Source organism: Tasmannia lanceolata, unplaced genomic scaffold, assembly GCF_043159265.1.
Source record: "Tasmannia lanceolata isolate RefF3 unplaced genomic scaffold, GAP_Taslan_0.1 ptg000003l, whole genome shotgun sequence".
NCBI classification, from domain to species: domain Eukaryota; kingdom Viridiplantae; phylum Streptophyta; class Magnoliopsida; order Canellales; family Winteraceae; genus Tasmannia; species Tasmannia lanceolata.
Genome location: NW_027518680.1, coordinates 7353902 through 7372289, shown reverse-complemented (window position 1 = coordinate 7372289; position 18388 = coordinate 7353902). Strand labels below are relative to the sequence as shown.

The following is an 18388-nucleotide window of genomic DNA, read 5'->3' as shown; positions in this document are numbered from 1 at the left end:
ATTTTAGTTTGGACTTGTTTTAATTATTTTTAGATATTTTCTTTAATTGGGACGTCCAAGGTGAGAATGTATTTAGAGAGGTTTACTTTTACGTGGATTGAGGTGAGAGAATTTAGGAGTTTTACTTTTGGTAGGATTTTCTTTGAGTAAAATTAGGAAGTAGTAGAGAAACTTTAGGATTCTAAAATGGGGAGTGATAAATCGACTCCCCAAATTGACACATGGGGAGTCGATTCATCCATTTGGGGAGTCGATTTATCACTAAATTTGGCTTTCACTGTTGATCGTCCAAATAAGGAGATATCCTAGGGATTTGTTTTATTTCTTAATTATAGTGAAGTTAGAGTTTATTTAGGATTCTTCTTTATGTTGGCCATAGAAAATCTATAAAAGGCCATCCATTGTAATTGTTTTTAGATATCTTATTGTGAATAAAATTTTAGTTGCCTTTATTTGCGTCCCAACGTGATAGCCACCCGCTGTTATCATTGAAAACAAGTCCACTGCTACTTGTTGTCGCCTTTCGCAAGCCATCTGCTGCTTGCTTATCATTGTTGCCGCTCACCGTAGAAGAACAAGCAATCCGTTCCTTGTTTAGAGAAGAGGCAGCCATATTTTGCTTGCCTCTATCGATTTACAAGGTATGTTTTACACTTTCCCTTTGGCTGCCACTACCCCTAGTCGTTGTCTTGTTTTGACAGACCATAGAACCTTTAGCCTTGCAGCCAATGGAACCACCGACCATCAATTCCATCCTTCAACTGACAAGTGACAACCCATCTACCCACATATTTCAATCAACCACCTACATTCAAGCCTAAATTCCTCTGAAAACCTGTCCCTATTTTAGGCCATAATCCTCTGGCCATAAAAAAAAATAAGAAATATATATTTCCGTTGTTTTTTTATTGCGCTCGCTACCTCCCTGTGTATTTCAAATCCAAGCTTCCCCATGAGTAAGCGGACATGAAGAGGTGTGGGTGTCTTCTATAGTTCTAGTTGCGTTAAATAATTGGCTATCCTCTATCCTAACGTTATGATTGTTCCAGTGGGGTTATTCCCCTCAATTTTCCGTTCTCGTGGGGGTAAGTAGCTTCCCTTCTCCCACGACATTTACCCCAAATGTTGTGATTTGACTTAGTCATCTTCAATCTAATAATTGAAAGGCTATTGATGTTGGCACTACCATATTTTAATAATCGCAGAAACTCAGCTTGTCTTTTATTTTTTAATTGGCTTCATAGAGCACTTTAGAAACTGTCATAACCTTTTTAAAAGACAAGATATTAGTGCAATTATCAAAACATAGTTGTGCCCACTATTAGTTAGTTGATGTAACTAACCAAAGTGGCTACAATATCTGTCTACTACGGTTGTGTACCTTTCGATGTTTATTTTAATGAAAGCCTTAACCAGAGGCAAAATTAACATAGCAACATTAATTCCTACCATGAGTCGTCTTATTTGGCATTTAATATCTTATTAAAAAGGACATGCTAGAAATGGCAGGAGTAGGGGGGTTATGTAGAAACCACAAAGGGGAAGTCCTCTAGGCCTACTCGGGGCCTATCGGAGTGGCAGACTCAAACGAGGCAGAGGTCCGAGCCGTTCATAGCGGGCTTCTCTCGATGCCTCGTCTAGAGTGCGACAAAATTATCGTCGAAGGGGATTCCTTAAATGTTATTCGCTGGCTTTCGGGTAACGCTTCTCCCCCTTGGCGATTTTTGCCTCTCTTAGAGGAAATAGAGGACAGAGCTAAGGGCTCCTCAATAGTTTTTCGCCATGTCAGGAGATCAGCCAATGCGGAAGCAGACACCCTTGCCAAGAAAGGAGTCTTTCGGGCCGCGTTTGAGTGCTTTGACTATCTACCTCCTTAAATTATTGTACTGCTATCTTTGTATTATCTTTGTTCCTTCAGGACCACCTCGGTTCTGTTTTTACATATATATATATATATATATATATATATATATATATATATATATATATATATATATATATATATATATATTCTGTTGCCCTTTTCAAAAAAAAAGGACATGCTAGACTTAACATGAAAAAGATTACCAAACAAGGGGCAATAAGAACTACTTTCAAATGGAGATGCTGTTAGGAACACCCATTCCTGTGACCCCAGGTACAGAGAAGGGTTTAAGAAGCTCGTACGGGACAACACCAGCACCACTTCTATTTTTCAGAGTTGGATCCGCATTCCTCCCATCTATGATCCCTTCAATCTCCTTTAATCTCCCACTAAACTGTTTGAATGCCGCGTTTATAATTGGTTCCTCCACCCAAGCCCGCTCTGGCACATCTCCTAAATACTCCTCGTCGGGGTTATGGTTCGATAACACGTCCAAGATTGCCATCACTGTGGTGGCCTGAATTTGGCTAGGCAAAAGCTCTAGTAGTGTAGATTCTGGCCAATCCAGAAAGCGTGAGAATTCTTGGCTTGACTCATCTTCTATTGGCATGTTCTTTCGAGCAATCGTGGGCCGGTTGGGGAAGTACCTGTTCAAGTATAAATGATTAAATAACACCAACTCTAACAGCTTAAGCTTTTTGAGTAATTGGTCGATTCACATGGCATTTACACACGGGTGTTAAGTATAAATGATTACATCGGAAACATAATTTTCCACAAGTTTCCATTGAAAAAGTCTTAAAACACATGTAAAAATTTCAAAACATTCTCAAAACGTGTAAAATTATATTTCCAATGCACCTTAATTAATCATTGCCCTACCAAAATCCATGATTAAGTAACAACTTTAATATCTTAAGCTTTTGGAGTAATTGGTTGATTCACATTACGCTGCAAATTGATATTGGCCGAAGTTGACGGCGGCGTGGTGGCCGGAAGCAACCCAAATGATAGTTGTAAGGATTTGGATTAGATCGTCAGTGGTTTTCAAGACCGGCCACCATGGTTCGTCTTTCTTGTCCTCATGGCCTTTAGTTCGGATTTCAGTCCACCATGATTGGAGTTCAGAGTCTGATGAAACGCCGTTTGGATCAGGATAGTAGTGAGTTACATAGTCGGTGATCCATTGCTTGAGGGCTGACCAGATGAGGAGGCCATCCTTGGCATAAGGGTAGTCCTCAATCGTCAATTTTAGGCCTTCGGCGGCCGTTGGATCCTCAACCGCCATGCCCCTATTATTTTGGAACATGAAAGTAGCTTTAGTTAGCTAAGATATTGAAAAGGAAAACACTTCCAAAGATTGTGGTTTATTTTATACATTCCCACCTCGAGCTTTGGGTGTTTTTCATTGAAGTAGTATGCTATTTGAATGAGTTTTCTTTTTGATTAATTTATTTTAGGTAAATTTACAAAAGAATTGCTTTGAATATCTGAAATGATAGGTGAATGACACTATTATTTGATTTAATATACGTGCCCCTAAAAGAAAGTTTTGCCCTCTTCTTCTTTTCACTTTTTTTCTTCTTTTCAAAATTTTTCTTCTTTTCCATCTCCGTCACCGCGCTGCAACTTAGAAGATGAAGAAGAGGAAGAGGAAGAAGAAGAGGAAGAATCAAAAAAAGGAAGAGGAAAAGGAAGAGGAGCCATTAGAAAATAGAGGAAGAGGAAGGAATAAAAAAAGGAAGAAGAAGAGGAAGATGAAGAAGAAAAGACGGAAGGAGAAGGAAAAGAAAAATGAAAGCAGGAAAAAATGGAATACGCTAGAAAAAAAAATGGAAGGTGCTGGAGAAAATTGTGGATGGATCAGTCTGCAATATTCACAGCAATAGTATGATGAAAATTGTATGTTTAGAAAAAATTGTTTGGAGAAAATGAAGAAAATACTAAGGTATTTTCATCATAATTTGATTAGGATTAGTGTTTGTCCTATTTATATAAGATTATTGATTTATTTCAATCTTTAAATATCTTGTACTTTTAGCAATACCATATTTTGAGATTATATAAAGGAAAATTTCCCCTCTAATGTTAAATTACTAGTTCTGCTAATGTAACTGAACAATCAACAACTCAAGATTATACATGGGATTACCTTTTAATCAGGTCAGCTGGTAGTGCCTCAGTGTCGAATCTCCACAACTGGTCATAGGCGTCAGAGCTTATTTCGATGGAGTACTTCCTTGGAGAGAAGCTGCTCTCTATGATTCCATTCGCGTTGATGAGAAAATCCCGTGCGAGTGCATTGATCTCCATTGTGTACCGGAGATGGGGGTGTAAAAGTCTATAAATTGGGTGCATCACACTTAATTGCCGATTTGTTGCAATTACGTAAGGCTCTGTGCAGCAATGTGTTCTTAGCCTGCAAAAGCATAGATCACATTCTTATAGCTAGATTTGAAACATAGTGATGAGAGAACTTCGATGTTTCACCAGTTAAGTTTGATTATAAAAGATTAATCTTTTTTGGCAAAGTCAATCTCAATAGTGTTTTTAATAGAAATGTAGTGTTTTAACATGACGAATCAAACAAAATGCCTAGAGAAACATAATTTTTCTCAACTTTAGATCTTTTGAATCCCGGCTAACTTTGGGGGGGAAATAGGCTTAATGAATGTTGGAATGAGACCAACTAGATGGAAGGAGAAGATGCATGTGACTCAAGAGAATAAAATTGTTCTCTTAAGACCAAAAGCACAAAGAATGAAGCCTAAGATGTTACACTAGTCAACAGGCTTACATGGGAAAATGGAGATTAACATTTCTTAACTATATTTAGCTTCCCTAAGCTGCCACGAAAACACTAACAAATGTAAAACATAAGTAAAGTAGATGACTAGCACAATTCCAAAACAAAACCTAAGGCCCACGAACATAAACCCACAAGAGAGTAAATTTCCCATGCAGTCAAGTCAATGTGACAAGTCTCAATTTAGTTGGTCCTAAAGTATCAAAGTTCCAATGCATCAACATTCAATGGGTGCATGGCTAGCTCCATGCATGTAGCAAGTTTCAAGATAGTCAAATTGTCAAGCTTAGATTTCCAACAATGAAACGAAAGGTAGGTGGATTCTTATAAGAACTTCGATGTTTCACCATTTAACTTTGAGATCAATCCTTTGGTGGCATAGAGCCATAGACAATCTCAATATTATTTTAATAGAAATATAATGTTTTCTCACGACGAACCCAACAAAATGCTTAAAGAAATACAAGCTTATTTAATGTCTGATCTTTCGAATTCTTACTAACTTGGGGGCAACAAAAAAAGGGCTAATGAAATGAAAGGAGGGTGAATTCTTACCAGTGGCTGATAAGCTGGTGATAGCCAGAGCAATGAGCACAGACATGAACCTTAGCGAGCTTCCAGAGCCAGGCGTTGGTGGCATCCCAGCCAGGAGTGAAGACTCTCTTCCATTGGGGTTTGGTTGGCGAAGGGGGGCGAGTAAGCTCAATCGCAATGGGCATCAGAGTGTCCTCATGGGAAAGAAAAAAGAGCGTGCGTGACCCATACAGTGTGGTGTCTTCTAGCTCTCTTACTTTGTTCACATGTGGTAAAAACAAATCATGATAATCTAGAATGAACAGCTTTTTCTGCTTTATGGCCTGCAAAAAATAAGTGGGGTTAGAGAGATGATTCCTTCTCTGTAGCTCTTCGACATATCTAATACCATCTCAGCATCACCCTATTATTTGTATATGAACTAATGAGATGAAAAACGTGGGTGGTCATACCACTTCCCCTGAGAGAACCCTCTGTGTTCTGAACTTTGATAAAAAAAATAATTATATAAGAGCATGTTGTTTTCTTCCTTACCTCTTCCACTGTCATAACCGATTTTATTTCTCGTTCGATAATTTCTTTCGTGATTGCAGACTCCGGTGGGCCATAGATCTCAGGATCGAGTTTGCTCGACAATGGGAATTCCTGCACAAATTTCAATTTAAATTGCATAATTGAAGCAATTTAATTAACATGGGAATTGAGCCTTTAGCTCAAATGGTTAGTCTTTGTATCTCAATCTAGAGGTCTTAGGTTCAATCCCAGCATAACTGCCTCTCTTTTTGCTTTTTGAGCTGGTAATTTTTAATATCATGGAGTTGTTGGGTTTTAAACTCAGGACCTGCCATATGTATGAGGCAATTGCTGCAACCAAGTACTCCAAAAGCTTAAGCTGTTAGTGTTGATGTTATTTAATCATTGGAAAACAATTCCAAAACAGGATTTTGTTTTGAAAATAAAGATGAAAGTCAAACAATTTGCATTAGAGGGGAGCTCACTTTGTCGTCTTGCACATCAGCGCACATCAGCGCATGTATCGGATTTTTTCTGTATTTCCCAAACGAAATCCCATTTTGCTAGCAGTTATACTTCAATATCCTCGACGTTAATATACTTATGTATATTAAACGAGGTATGCTAAACTCAAGGGCACCCTTGCAAAAATCAGCTGATCAAAGGGTGCTCCCATTGGCTGCATGTCACCAAAGTGCATTATATGAAAGGATGCCCCTGAGTTTAAGATTAAATGCACTTTGGTGACGTGCCGCCAATCGGGGTACCCTTTCAGCTGATTGTTGCAAGGGTGCCCCCTGAGTTAGGAATTCCTTGTATTAAACACCTCACACATAGGATCCCATGCATGCATGCATGCTTCTATGTAATATGTTCTTACAGTAACCAATTTGATAGAGAACGCATGGCGTTGAACAGTGGGGAAGCCAGGATTTACACATAAGGGGGGCAAGCTTATACATAGGGGGCAGCTCAAATTTTAAAGGGGGCTAGGCTCAATTGGGTTGGGCCTATTAAGGACTTTGGCCTAATTAAGTTGGGCCTTATGCGACATGTAGCTCCGCCCCTGGTGTTGAACAAGTATTTTATTTTTTATTTTCTATATTTTCGTCATCTTAACAAGTATTTTATTTTTTATTTTTTATATTTTCGTCATTTTATTTGTTGCATATTTTTAAAGCATCAAATCTTGGTCTTTTGGCATGATTTTAGAAAGGTTTTTTCTGCATGTAAGCTTCTAGGTTTCAATATATGTTCTTACCGTAACCAATTGAATGGCCATAGGGTTGATGCCTGCAAGAGTCTGACGAGCGAACTCCTCGTCTCTAATCCAAGAGAATATGTCTCCTATGGAGAAAAAGTAAGGAAAAAATGGATAAGAGAGAGGTATCATTCAAAAAACGATTGAGAGAGATATTGATCTTATTCTTACTTTTAATCATTTTGGGGGTCTCAAAGAGTAAGAGGTCATCTTCACCATCTTTAATAGCCTTAACAAGCCTTGGGAGGAGGAGCTGAAAGAACCCAGCCTTTTTAGGGGGTGGTAAGGTCAGACCTGCATTAAAGAGGTCGTCTATGTTCTTGAAAAGAGGGAATCCGAGCTTCGTATCCACTAAAGCTGTCTCAATGGAAGGAACTAAAGCATGCAATACTGATTTCAATGTCTTTGCTGAGAAGGTCACATCCTTCACCTCCGAGAATGCTTCATCTCTTGGCACATAGGTCGACCCACTTTTTTCCGATAAAGGATCTGAGTCATGCACACACTATAAACAACATTAATTTCTCAAAGATAGATTTAGGACATTCTATTTGCGTCTGGGAAATGATATTTCCACCCCTTCTCCCAAAATTCCACCCGTTTTGTTTGTCTTTTACTGAAAGTAAAGTGATGTTTGTGAAATGACAAACAAAAGGTGGGAGCGCAACTTGGGTCGGGTCCAACCCGAACAATGGGTTTAACCCGATTTCTACCGGGGTTAGGTTGGCCTTCTGTTGAGTTGGGTTGGGAAAAGCCAATCCGATTTAATTATGGATTGGGTTAGTGTTGAGGCACATCATCATAAGAAGGATAGATACACGAGCTTGGTATGAGGGGATGCTTTCTATTTATAAAATATTACAACAATTTCTTGTTATAAGAGATTACAAGAGAGAGAGAGAGAGAGAGAAGGCAGAGGTTATCTCTTTAGGAGATGCAAAAGAACATGTAAAATTCAAAATTCAAAATTTTATTGAGACCCGACCGCAACTTCGAACCCAAAATATATATATATATATATATATATATATATATATATATATATATATATGAGGAAAGTGAAGCTACACCACCGGTGTAGCTAACTTAGCTACACCACCCGCTTAAAATACAATGTGCCCACATTGTTTTGGTGATCCAAACCATTCATTTGATTGGCCCTCACATAGATAGGGTGTCCACCAAAAATCAGCTCCATAGGATCATCCTAACCCTTCAAACTATGGAGGCAAAAATGGACAAATTTGTGAAGGTTTTTACACGTTCATTTTTGCCTCCACAAATCGTAGGGTTGGGATGATGCTATGGAGCTGATTTTTGGTGGACACCCTATCTATGTGAGGGCCAATCAAATGAATTCTTTGGATCACCAAAACAATGTGGGCCAATTGTATTTTAAGCGGGCGGTGTAGCTAAGTTAGCTACACCGGTGGTGTAGCTTCACTTTCCTCTATATATATATATATATATATATATATATATATATATATATAGAGAGAGAGAGAGAGAGAGAGAGAGGAAAGGGTTCCTGCTAACGTTAGCAGCTAGCTTAGCTGCTAACGTTAGTGTAAAACAAGGGTGGGCCACATTGTTGGGCTGATCCTAAGCATTCATTTGAAAGGCCGCATCATAGATGGAGTGTGTACCAAAAATCAGCTTTAAATGGACAAAGGAGTAGAAAAGGAAACATTTATTTGAATTTTCTTCCAAAATTCTAATAGAATTACACATCACTTTTTTTTGCTTTTGTTAACAAAGGAGTATAAAAGGAAACATTTATTTGAATTTCTTCCAAAATTCTAATAGAATTATACATCACTTTTTTTTGCTTTTGTTAACAAAAGCCCCCATTAAAGCTCCATATTTCCAATCATACCCCTTCACAATACCTATTTTACCCTGCTTTTTCAATTTTTTATTATATATTTTGTCCACAGTCAACATGGTGGCCTTTTTTCTTTGCAAGATTACGGATTTGGTGCATATGTTACATAATATTACGTATTTTTGTGAACATATTACATAATACTACGGATTCATGACATCTTTCAAAATATTGACGAACCCGATTATTTTTTAACACAGAACGCGTGCGTTTGGTACATAATACTACGGATTTCGGCCACCTGTCAAAATATTCTGGATCCCACTATATCTATATAGCAGAAGAGAAAAGGGAATAATTTTTTGATTTATTTTAAAATTCTGTCAATTTAACACATCAACATGTTGGTTTTTTACTGTTTAATGCCCTTGCCATATGTATGTCTAAACTAACTATGTGAGGGTAAAAAAGTCATTTTATTATTTGCCCCCTACTTTTTTAATATGAATGTGTCACAAAAGTCAACATTGGCAACCTTTCTATATGCAAAATTATGAAAAGTTTGTAGTAATTACATGATATTACGAATTCCGGTCACCTTAAAAAATATTGACGAATTCCGTGCACCTTAAGAGGCACAACAATTATGGAAACCTTTATAGATTGGAGGGCTAGGATCATCCTATGGAAATGATTTTACAGGCACAACCTATTTATGTTGTGTTCCATCACATGGACGGTTTGGATCAACCTATGATGTGGTCTGTACAGTTCTTTGTCGGCCCGTGCATCGCACGGGGTCTTTTACTAGTGTGTGTGTGTGTGTGTGTGTATATATATATATATATATATATATATATATATATATATATATATATAGATAGAAGAGAAGAGAATAATTTTTTGATTTATTTCAAAATTCTGTCAATTTAACACATCAACATGGTGGTTTTTTACTGTTTAATGCCCTTGCCATATGTATGTCCAAACTAACTATATGAGGGTAAACAAGTCATTTTATTGTTTTCCCCCTACTTTTTTTAATATGAATGTGTCACGAAAGGCAACATTGGCAGCCTTTCTATATGCAAAATTACAGAAAGTTCGTAGTAATTACATGTTATTACGAATTCTGGACACCTTTAAAAATATTGAAGAATTCTAGGCACCTTTAGAGGAACAACAATTATGGAAGCCTCTATAGATTGGAGGGCTAGGATCAGCCTATAGAAATGATTTTACGAGCACAACCTATTTATGTTGTGTTCCATCACATGGACGGTTTAGATCAACCTATGATGTAGTTCGTACAGTTCTTTGTCGGCCCGTGCATCGCACGAGATTTTTTACTAGTATATATATATATATATATATATATATATATATATATATATATATATATATATAGCAGAAGAGAAAAGAGAATAATTTTTTGATTTATTTCAAAATTCATCTAATTTAACACATCAACATGGTGGTTTTTTACAGTTAATGCCCTTGTCATATGTATGTCCAAACTAACTATGTGAGGGTCAACAAGTCATTTTAGTATTTTCCCCCTACTTTTTTTAATATAAATGTGTCACGAAAGTCAACATTGACAGCGTTTCTATATGCAAAATTATGGAAAGTTTGTAGTAATTACATGATATTACGAATTCAAGACACCTTTAAAAATATTGACGAATTCCAGACACCTTCAGATGAACAACAATTATAGAAACCTCTATAGATTGGAGGGCTAAGATCAGCCTATGGAAATGATTTTACGGATCCAGCCTATTTACGTTGTGTTCCATCACATGGATGGTTTGGATCAACTTATGATGTGGTCCGTACAGTTCTTTGTCGGCCCGTGCATTGCAAAGGGTTTTTTTACTAGTATATATACATACATATATATATATATATATATATATATATATATATATATATATATGTATGAGAAAACTGTTGGTGAGGCGCACCACTTTTTTGGTGCGCTTAAGTTGTTATAAGGCCCACATTGGTGTGCTTAAGCGGGGCCCAACGGGACCCAAACATTTAAACGAATGGGAAGTGTTATAACATATATATATATATATATATATATATATATATATATATATAGAGAGAGAGAGAGAGAGAGAACTGTTGGCGCACCATTTTTTGTGCCCTTTAGTTGTTATAACGTCTCCCATTGGTTCCTGTATGTGGAACCCAAACATTTAAATGAATGAGAGGCGTTATAACCACTTAAGCACACCAACACTTTTCTCATATATATATATATATATATATATATGAGAAAACGGTTCCTACACACATGTGTAGATAAGTTATCTACACACTAGCTTAAAATACAGTGGGGGCCACATTATTTGGGTGATCCAAACCATTCATTTTTAAGGTCCTCACATAGATAGGGTGTCCACAAAAAATCAGATCCATAGGATCATCCTAACCATTCGAACTGTGGAGGGAAAAAAAGGACTAATTTGTGAAGGTTTAAAGACATCCATTTTACCTCCACAAATCGTAGGGTTGGGATGATCCTATGGATCTGATTTTTTGTAGACACCATATCTATGTGAGGGCCTTTAAAATGGATGGCTTGGATCACCCAAACAATGTGGGCCCGCACTGTATTTTAAGCTAGTGTGTAGAGAACTCTCTACACATATGTGTAGGAACTGTTTTCTCTCTCTCTCTCTCTCTCTCTCTCTCTCTCTCTCTCTCTCTCTCTCTATATATATATATATATATATATATATATATATATATATAGGAAAATGATTGTGAGCTTGAAGGTCCTATAGCTTATATGAGCTTGAGGGCCCAAACACATGGGTCCCACACTTTTTGTGGTGATCCAAACCATTCATTTGCAAGGCCCCATCATAGATAGGGTGTGTACCAAAAATCAGCTCCATTGGATCATCCTAACCCCTCCAAAAGCAGAGGGCAAAAATGGGCAGATTTGTGGCAAATGGTATCTGTCCATTTTGCCCTCCACTTTTGGATGGGTTAGGATGATCCTATGGAGCTGATTTTTTGTACACACCCTATCTAAGTAAGGGCCTTTCAAATGAATGCTTTGGATCATCCTAATAATGTGGGCCCACATGTGTTTGGGCCCTCAAGCTCATATAAGCTATATGAGCTTCAAGCTCACAATCATTTTCCTCATATATATATATATATATATATATATATATATATATATATATATATATATATATATATATATATATATAGTTTTTTTTTTTTTTTTTTTCTAATTTTGCCCTTGGCCAACCTAAACCGAGCTGACCCAAGGACAGAAGGGTGGCGTCAGGTTTGAGTGATTTAAAGGAGAGTTAGGTTAGGGTTGACACTCATCAACCTGATCTTCAGGTTGGGCTGGGTTAGTGTTGAGGTACCATGGATTGGGTTATAGGGCTGGGCTGGCTTCAACCCAACCCGACCCTGACCAATTGACACCCTTAACAAAATGGGAGAAAATTCGGAAAAAAGGGTTTTCTCTAATGAAGACATGATCATTATTCCTCTTTAGAACATATATCCTTTTGAGTTTGCATGCATGGAAGAGGAAAGTTTATGGCATCGAACCTTTCTTCGATCTTCCCCGCCCTGTCCTACAACGCCTTGGATAAGGGTGGTCTTTGCCACCAAGAACAGGTCTCGAAAGGTCATCGCTCTTGTCAGGGTTCCCTAGATCATTGTATTTGTCATAATCGTAAATCCTCTCAAAGGTCTTGCGTTCTCCTTCTCCATTGCCTCGTAGAGTTTCCAATTCCTTCTCCCTCAGCCGCTTCAGACCACTTGGTGTCTGTGATGGCAAGTAAGACTGTTCCACACACAAATACACGTAAGTACGTAAAAATACTGTTGCTGAAATGGTTGAAAAATTGTATTTCAAAATTCAACCCATATCTTTAGGTAAAAGGTTTTTCCAGGTAAAACATTTCATCAAAAGATCTTGAAAAGTTTGGAAAAAGATACTAAGACATGAGCTTGTGTTCTTGACACCTTGTGTCAGGTTCATAAAATGGCCATGTCCACTGAAGTAGAGATATGTTGGTCAATTTGTAAAAAGATGGGGGTATTTTTGTCCAGAAAACATTGCCAATTAGTGCATTGTTTGTCGGTTGAATTAATTTAATAATTATTTTACAAGTTCGTGGGTGGTTGCTATTAAAAAGATAGTGGTATTTTTATCCAAAAATATTGCCAGTTAATGCATTTTTTGCCAGTGGAAATTCATTTGGGATCATAGAGAAAATCCTTTATCTCTAAGCTCTCTTTATTTTAAGGCTACTGATATTCCCACTACCATGTTTTGATATAACCAAACTCACCTTGTCTTTTTTACTTAACCAGTAATCAAATGCTAATACAATTCCCAAAAACTCTCACTAGCCAGTTGTTTTTTAAAAAACAGGGTGAGTTCATCCCATTTTCAAAACATGGTAGTGATATTAGTCAATTTTAATAATTGCTTTACAAGTTTGTTGGTGGTTGCTATTAAAAACCAATTTCTTATTAATCTTTTTCTTTAATTAGTTTTAGGTGTTTATTTCTTAGTAGGTGCTATTGAACAGCTGTGTTAAACAACCAATTACTCTTAAAGCTTAACCTGTCAGAGTTAGTGTTCTTTAATCATTTATATATACTTCAACACTCCCCCTCAAGCGTGGCCCCTTTTTTTTGGGTTCATCGTATTCATGGATTTTTTACAACTCTATAAGTTGTTGGGTTTGGAGCCCAAGACCTGCCCTGAGGCAATTGCTCTGATACCATGATACCATGTTAAACTTTTATCATTTATACTTCAATAAGTTGCAACTAGAATAAAATAGAGCTTCTTCCTGCAAATATGCTAAGTGATGAGAGAGAGAGAGAGAGAGAGAGAGAGAGAGAGAGAGCAGACCTTGCTACCAAAGAAGACCCTCTTCTCTGGACTAGCGGTCTTGGAATGAACCCATGAATTGCATGTAAAATGAAGAGGTCCGTTGGGAAATCCGGAGAGAACAATGTCTTTAAAGTACATCTCCTTGTGGTGCTCATTTGTTACAAAAATACCTCCAATTTCACCAAAATTCTTCTCAACCTCGAAATCAGCCTCATATTTCACCTCATCATTCGAATGACTCAACTTTGACCTATGTGCCTCTGCCTTAATTGTATTCTTCTCCAATCCAGTTCCTTCAAAATAAATAAATAAAACAAATTTTGTCTAGACCATGAAATCAAATTGCAGATTAGGAGTTCAACAGTTATGTTTTTCAAATAGTTATGTATAGTGCAAGAGGGTGCACAATTTAATGATTAGAAGCATAAATACCATAATAATAATTTGGCCTAAGAAGAATGAGTTCAAATTGAACAGAGATGGTGCTTCCAAAGGCAATCCTGGTTTTGTGGTGGAGGATTTATAAGAAACCATAAATGTGAGATTTTATTTGCTTTTTCTCACTTTTATGATAATGGCACTAACTTGTAGGCAGAGACTAGAAGTATGTTGGATGAGCTGAGGTACTGTAAAGTATTTGGCCTATCTAACATTTGGCTGGAAGCAGACAATTAAACCTCGATTGATAAGGTTGTTGACAAGAAGGAATCCCCATGGTCCATTAAATATTATTGACAGGAACTTCAATCTTTGGTTATAGAGTTGAGGCCAAAAGGACCGGCTCTTTGGGCATTCTAGGTATATATGTCCCCCTCTTCTACTTTTTTATTCCCTCCCATGGTCACTCGTCTGAGTTGACTCGTATTTGACTCACTTTTCGAGTTGAGTTTTCATTTGAACTATGTGGGTGGTGGCTAGTCTAGGTACAAATTGCTATCCAACCGTCACTGTTATGGTTGTACAAGATTCAGCCTCGGTACCCACATTTGCTACTCCAAATGGTCCAGAATGAATGGAGTTTGTGGTTGGGAAGACACCAAAAGCGCATCATTCGCTCCCATTAAAATGTGCTGCATCTCATCCATTTACGAAACCATTATTTGTCTTCATTTGTACACCAATATTCAAGATCTATCTGTACTACAGGTAACGACAACGTTGTCATAATCTACCTCACACACTTCATCTGTTCTTTTACCCTATTTTTTGAATGAGAAAGATGTTTTACCAAAGATTAAGAAGATTTTTCATGAGAAAGTCAGCAGAAATTTAAAAAAAAAAAAAAAAACAATCATAGGTTAGAATAGTCGGACTAATGAGGCACGACGCAGCCATGTGTGCGCCGCTCCCAATAATTTTGCCCCTCAAAAAAGGGAAGTGATATTTACGCCCTTTTGATCACCAGGGACACCCAACGCCAGTGTACGTGGCAATCAAGGCCATTGGATTTTTTTTTACGTCAAGTACATGAGCCCCCTTTTAGTCATTGATACACTGGCGCCAGGTGTCCCTGGAAATGAAAAGGGGCGTAAGTATCACTTCCCATCATGGTACAATATATTTTGGCTTCTGATATTCACACATTCTCATCTTGTCTTTTATTATTTAAACAGCTGTCAAAAGGTTATTAAATTCACTAAAAAGCTTTAATAAGGCAATTAAAAAAGAATAGACAAGCTGAGTTTGAACAGTGATTAAAACATGCTAGTGTCAATATCAGTAGCCTATATTTTTATGACAAGTAGTAAAGTAACTTTTCCTGTAGCTTTGCCGTGAACTAAGATCCATCCAAACAAAGTTTCTAAGCGAAAAATTAAATAAGTTTTTGGCTGATTTCTATGCAACGTTGCATAGAAATCAGCAAGACCACCTTGTAATTCAGTGATTTTTCGAGTAGGATCTTTTTGAATTGCAAGAAAAATATTTCTTGTGAAAAATTTCTTCCTGGATAAATTATTTCATTTCCACAATTTAGAGGAACTGATATGGTTATGACTTATTTAGAGGGTTATCATTATAAATTGAAGGTCTCTTCAAAATAAAACTTGAACTGATGCGGTTAAAGTTACTTCTTTAATTTTCATAAAAAAGCAAGAAACTCTGGAAAAGTTTTTCTTTTACGAACTTTTCCAAAGAAATCCAGCAATCCAAACATGGCCTTACTCTCCCTTATTTTGGTAGAGAACCTATCCATAACCTTTCATTTCTTGCTTAGATTTTTCCTACATATTTATTTCCCAACCAGTTCAAAAATTCTTATCCAACGGTCACTGGTAGTTCTTTTTCCTAATGATCAGGCCCTGGACCCAACATTTTCCACTTGTACGTGATCCTTTCCATTGACCCAATAGGCAACCATGAGCCCGAACTGCTGGGGTTGGTCCCATCTCATTTGGATTATCCTAGCCCTTGAATGGAAAGGGATTCTCCTAAGCGTTGATCTAACAGATATGGTGTTCGTCCAGGATGGGCTATTCAAGCTCTAATATATGTAAGATTTTAATTCCTCCATGTTAGGAGATCAACGAATCGAACGGGCGGATCGGCTTTCCCAGGAGATTTTAATTATTTTGACAAAAATTCAATGATAATAATAGTATGAAAAATCTCTGAAAAAAACTATACTGAGGAAAGAGGGGAAAGGAGCCAAAATTTTGTTCTGATAATCACTTACTTGGATCAAGCTCGCTGCTGACAAGCTCGAGAAGAAGAGATTTACCAAGCAAATCGCTTATATCATCGAGGCCACGATCCCACCCTACGTCTGTAAGGGAGCCGCCGATGGTTTTCTTAATGGTGACAACGGCGTTAACACTGACAGTCGTCCGTGCTGTGGTGGTCCCATCTAGGGGAGCATTGCTCACGGCTTCACAGCGAATGCTACCGGATTTTGGTCTCCGGTTACGGAAAATGAGTGGGGAGAGTTGGGAAATAGATGCAGGCGTCCAGTAATGGGAAGTGACGGAGCTATGGAGGAGGATGGGGGAGGGAGCAAGGGGAGATGGGTGGAGCTGAGACTTCAACATTTTGGGTGTAGTAAGGGTTAGGAAATATGAGGAATGGGTTGTGCAATTTCACCTTATATAAAAGAATTCTCTCTCTCCTCTTTCTACAAAAAAAAATATGTACATGAGTTTCATGAGGTATAATTGTGGTGGAATACAATTGGATATTGCTAACCTCACCTCGGATTACTTTAAGCAACTCTCTCTCTCTCTCTCACCCACCTTTTTTAATGAAAATCAGTACATTAAAGCATGTGATTCTTCTGAATTGGGCTGCAACTCGAGCCGGGTTTTACCCGACCCGCATCGACCCGACCCGAAAATAGCCTGGGTTGGGTTCAGGTTTCTTGGGTTTCGGGTCGAGCCGGGTTGGGCATCCAAAAGTCCGCATGAATCTCGAGTCGAGCCGGGCTTGAAGGGGCCCGACCCGACCCTAGTCACATAAGTTATAGTGTGTTTTTTTTTCATTTGTTAGTTAAAAGTTAAAAGTGAAAACCCACGCACGCACTGTTATAGTATGTGAGTGTAATTTCTGCTTCTATGAGTTGAGTTGAGTTGATTCAAGTGTTTGATTCAGCATTGATTGATTGTAATTACAGCATTGTTTGATTACAACATTGTTTGATTCAAGTGTAATGTGAGTGTAATTTCTGCTTCTATGAGTTGAGTTGCCTTGCCAAACAAGAGTTTTCCTTAAAAAATTGTGTCAACGTGAAAAAACCCAACCCGACCCGAGATTTATCATGGGTAGGGCCGGGTTTGGGAATCATGGGTTTTCCGGAAAAAAAACCCGACCGGAGATATTTCTCGGGTAGGGTTGGGTTTTCCAAAACCCGACCCGCCCGACCCGAGTTGCAGCCCTACTTCTGAAACCTCTCTCTCTCTCACTCACACACACTGACACACACAAGTACACAGCCTCCTCTTTTCTTTTTTTTTATGAAGAACAGTACATCAAGGCATGTGATACTTCTGAAACGTTCAATAGTAATGGCTATATTTTAAAAAGTTGCTAAATTACTTTAAGCGTCCATGCCTATTTCTCTTGTTTGGTAACTATATCACAATCAGTCAATCATTATCATCTTGCATAAATATAAATATAAGATGGTGTTTTTATATGGTGTCAGCCCTTGAGGTCCCTTACTTTTTAGAACCACACAATTGGATGGTCCAAAGTGTCCATGTGATGGACCACAACGAAAATAGATTGTGCCCAAAAAATCAATTCTATAGGATAGGAGGACTAAGATCCTACTTTGGTTTATTTGCAAAAACAGGCTTCTAGTTTGACTATTCACAAATAGAGTCATCACATTTGAGTGAATTTTGCAAATCAGTTCATACCATCAATTTGTGACCAAAACATGCATGTTAGATTTTTGTTACTCGTAAAAAGACCAAAATGTCCTTTTATACCTGAAAAGGGCGAGCATTACCTTGTAAAATGACCAAAATACCTGGGATGCTCAAGTATATGTTTTGATAGGGTTGGTCCCACCAAATCAACTAAAACCCATGCATTGGGTAGGGCCCACCATTTTACTTACTACGACCTCCACCCGAGCCTGTTTATAGGGTGGGCCCCACCATTTTACACCTCAACTTTTGATGGGGTGGGAGCTTAGCACAAGCAAAAAATGCTAGCACATAAAGAAATGATCTTTCCCACACCCTTTATTCAAA

At 37.8% G+C, this 18388-nt stretch overlaps 1 protein-coding gene across 3 annotated transcripts in view; it reads right to left on the bottom strand.

The window, feature by feature from the left end:
• LOC143849830 (linoleate 13S-lipoxygenase 2-1, chloroplastic-like) overlaps window positions 1-16930 on the bottom strand; it is a 63605-nt gene extending 46675 nt beyond the window's left edge. Inside the window, exons 1-10 of one of the 3 annotated variants that reach the window (XM_077359044.1) lie at window positions 16372-16831; window positions 13716-13990; window positions 12395-12632; window positions 7150-7467; window positions 6979-7064; window positions 5739-5849; window positions 5226-5527; window positions 4017-4283; window positions 2815-3156; window positions 1987-2511 (exon numbers count right to left, since the gene is read on the bottom strand). In XM_077359044.1, the coding sequence (XP_077215159.1) occupies window positions 2094-2511; window positions 2815-3156; window positions 4017-4283; window positions 5226-5527; window positions 5739-5849; window positions 6979-7064; window positions 7150-7467; window positions 12395-12632; window positions 13716-13990; window positions 16372-16723 (2709 nt within the window). In that variant the 5' untranslated portion in view covers window positions 16724-16831 and the 3' untranslated portion in view covers window positions 1987-2093. Of the gene's footprint in view, window positions 1-1986; window positions 2512-2814; window positions 3157-4016; window positions 4284-5225; window positions 5528-5738; window positions 5850-6978; window positions 7065-7149; window positions 7468-12394; window positions 12633-13715; window positions 13991-16371 lie in introns of those variants that run through there. The other 2 variants (XM_077359056.1, XM_077359078.1) reach the window with 2 other exon arrangements.
• Between the last annotated feature and the right edge of the window lie 1458 nt (window positions 16931-18388).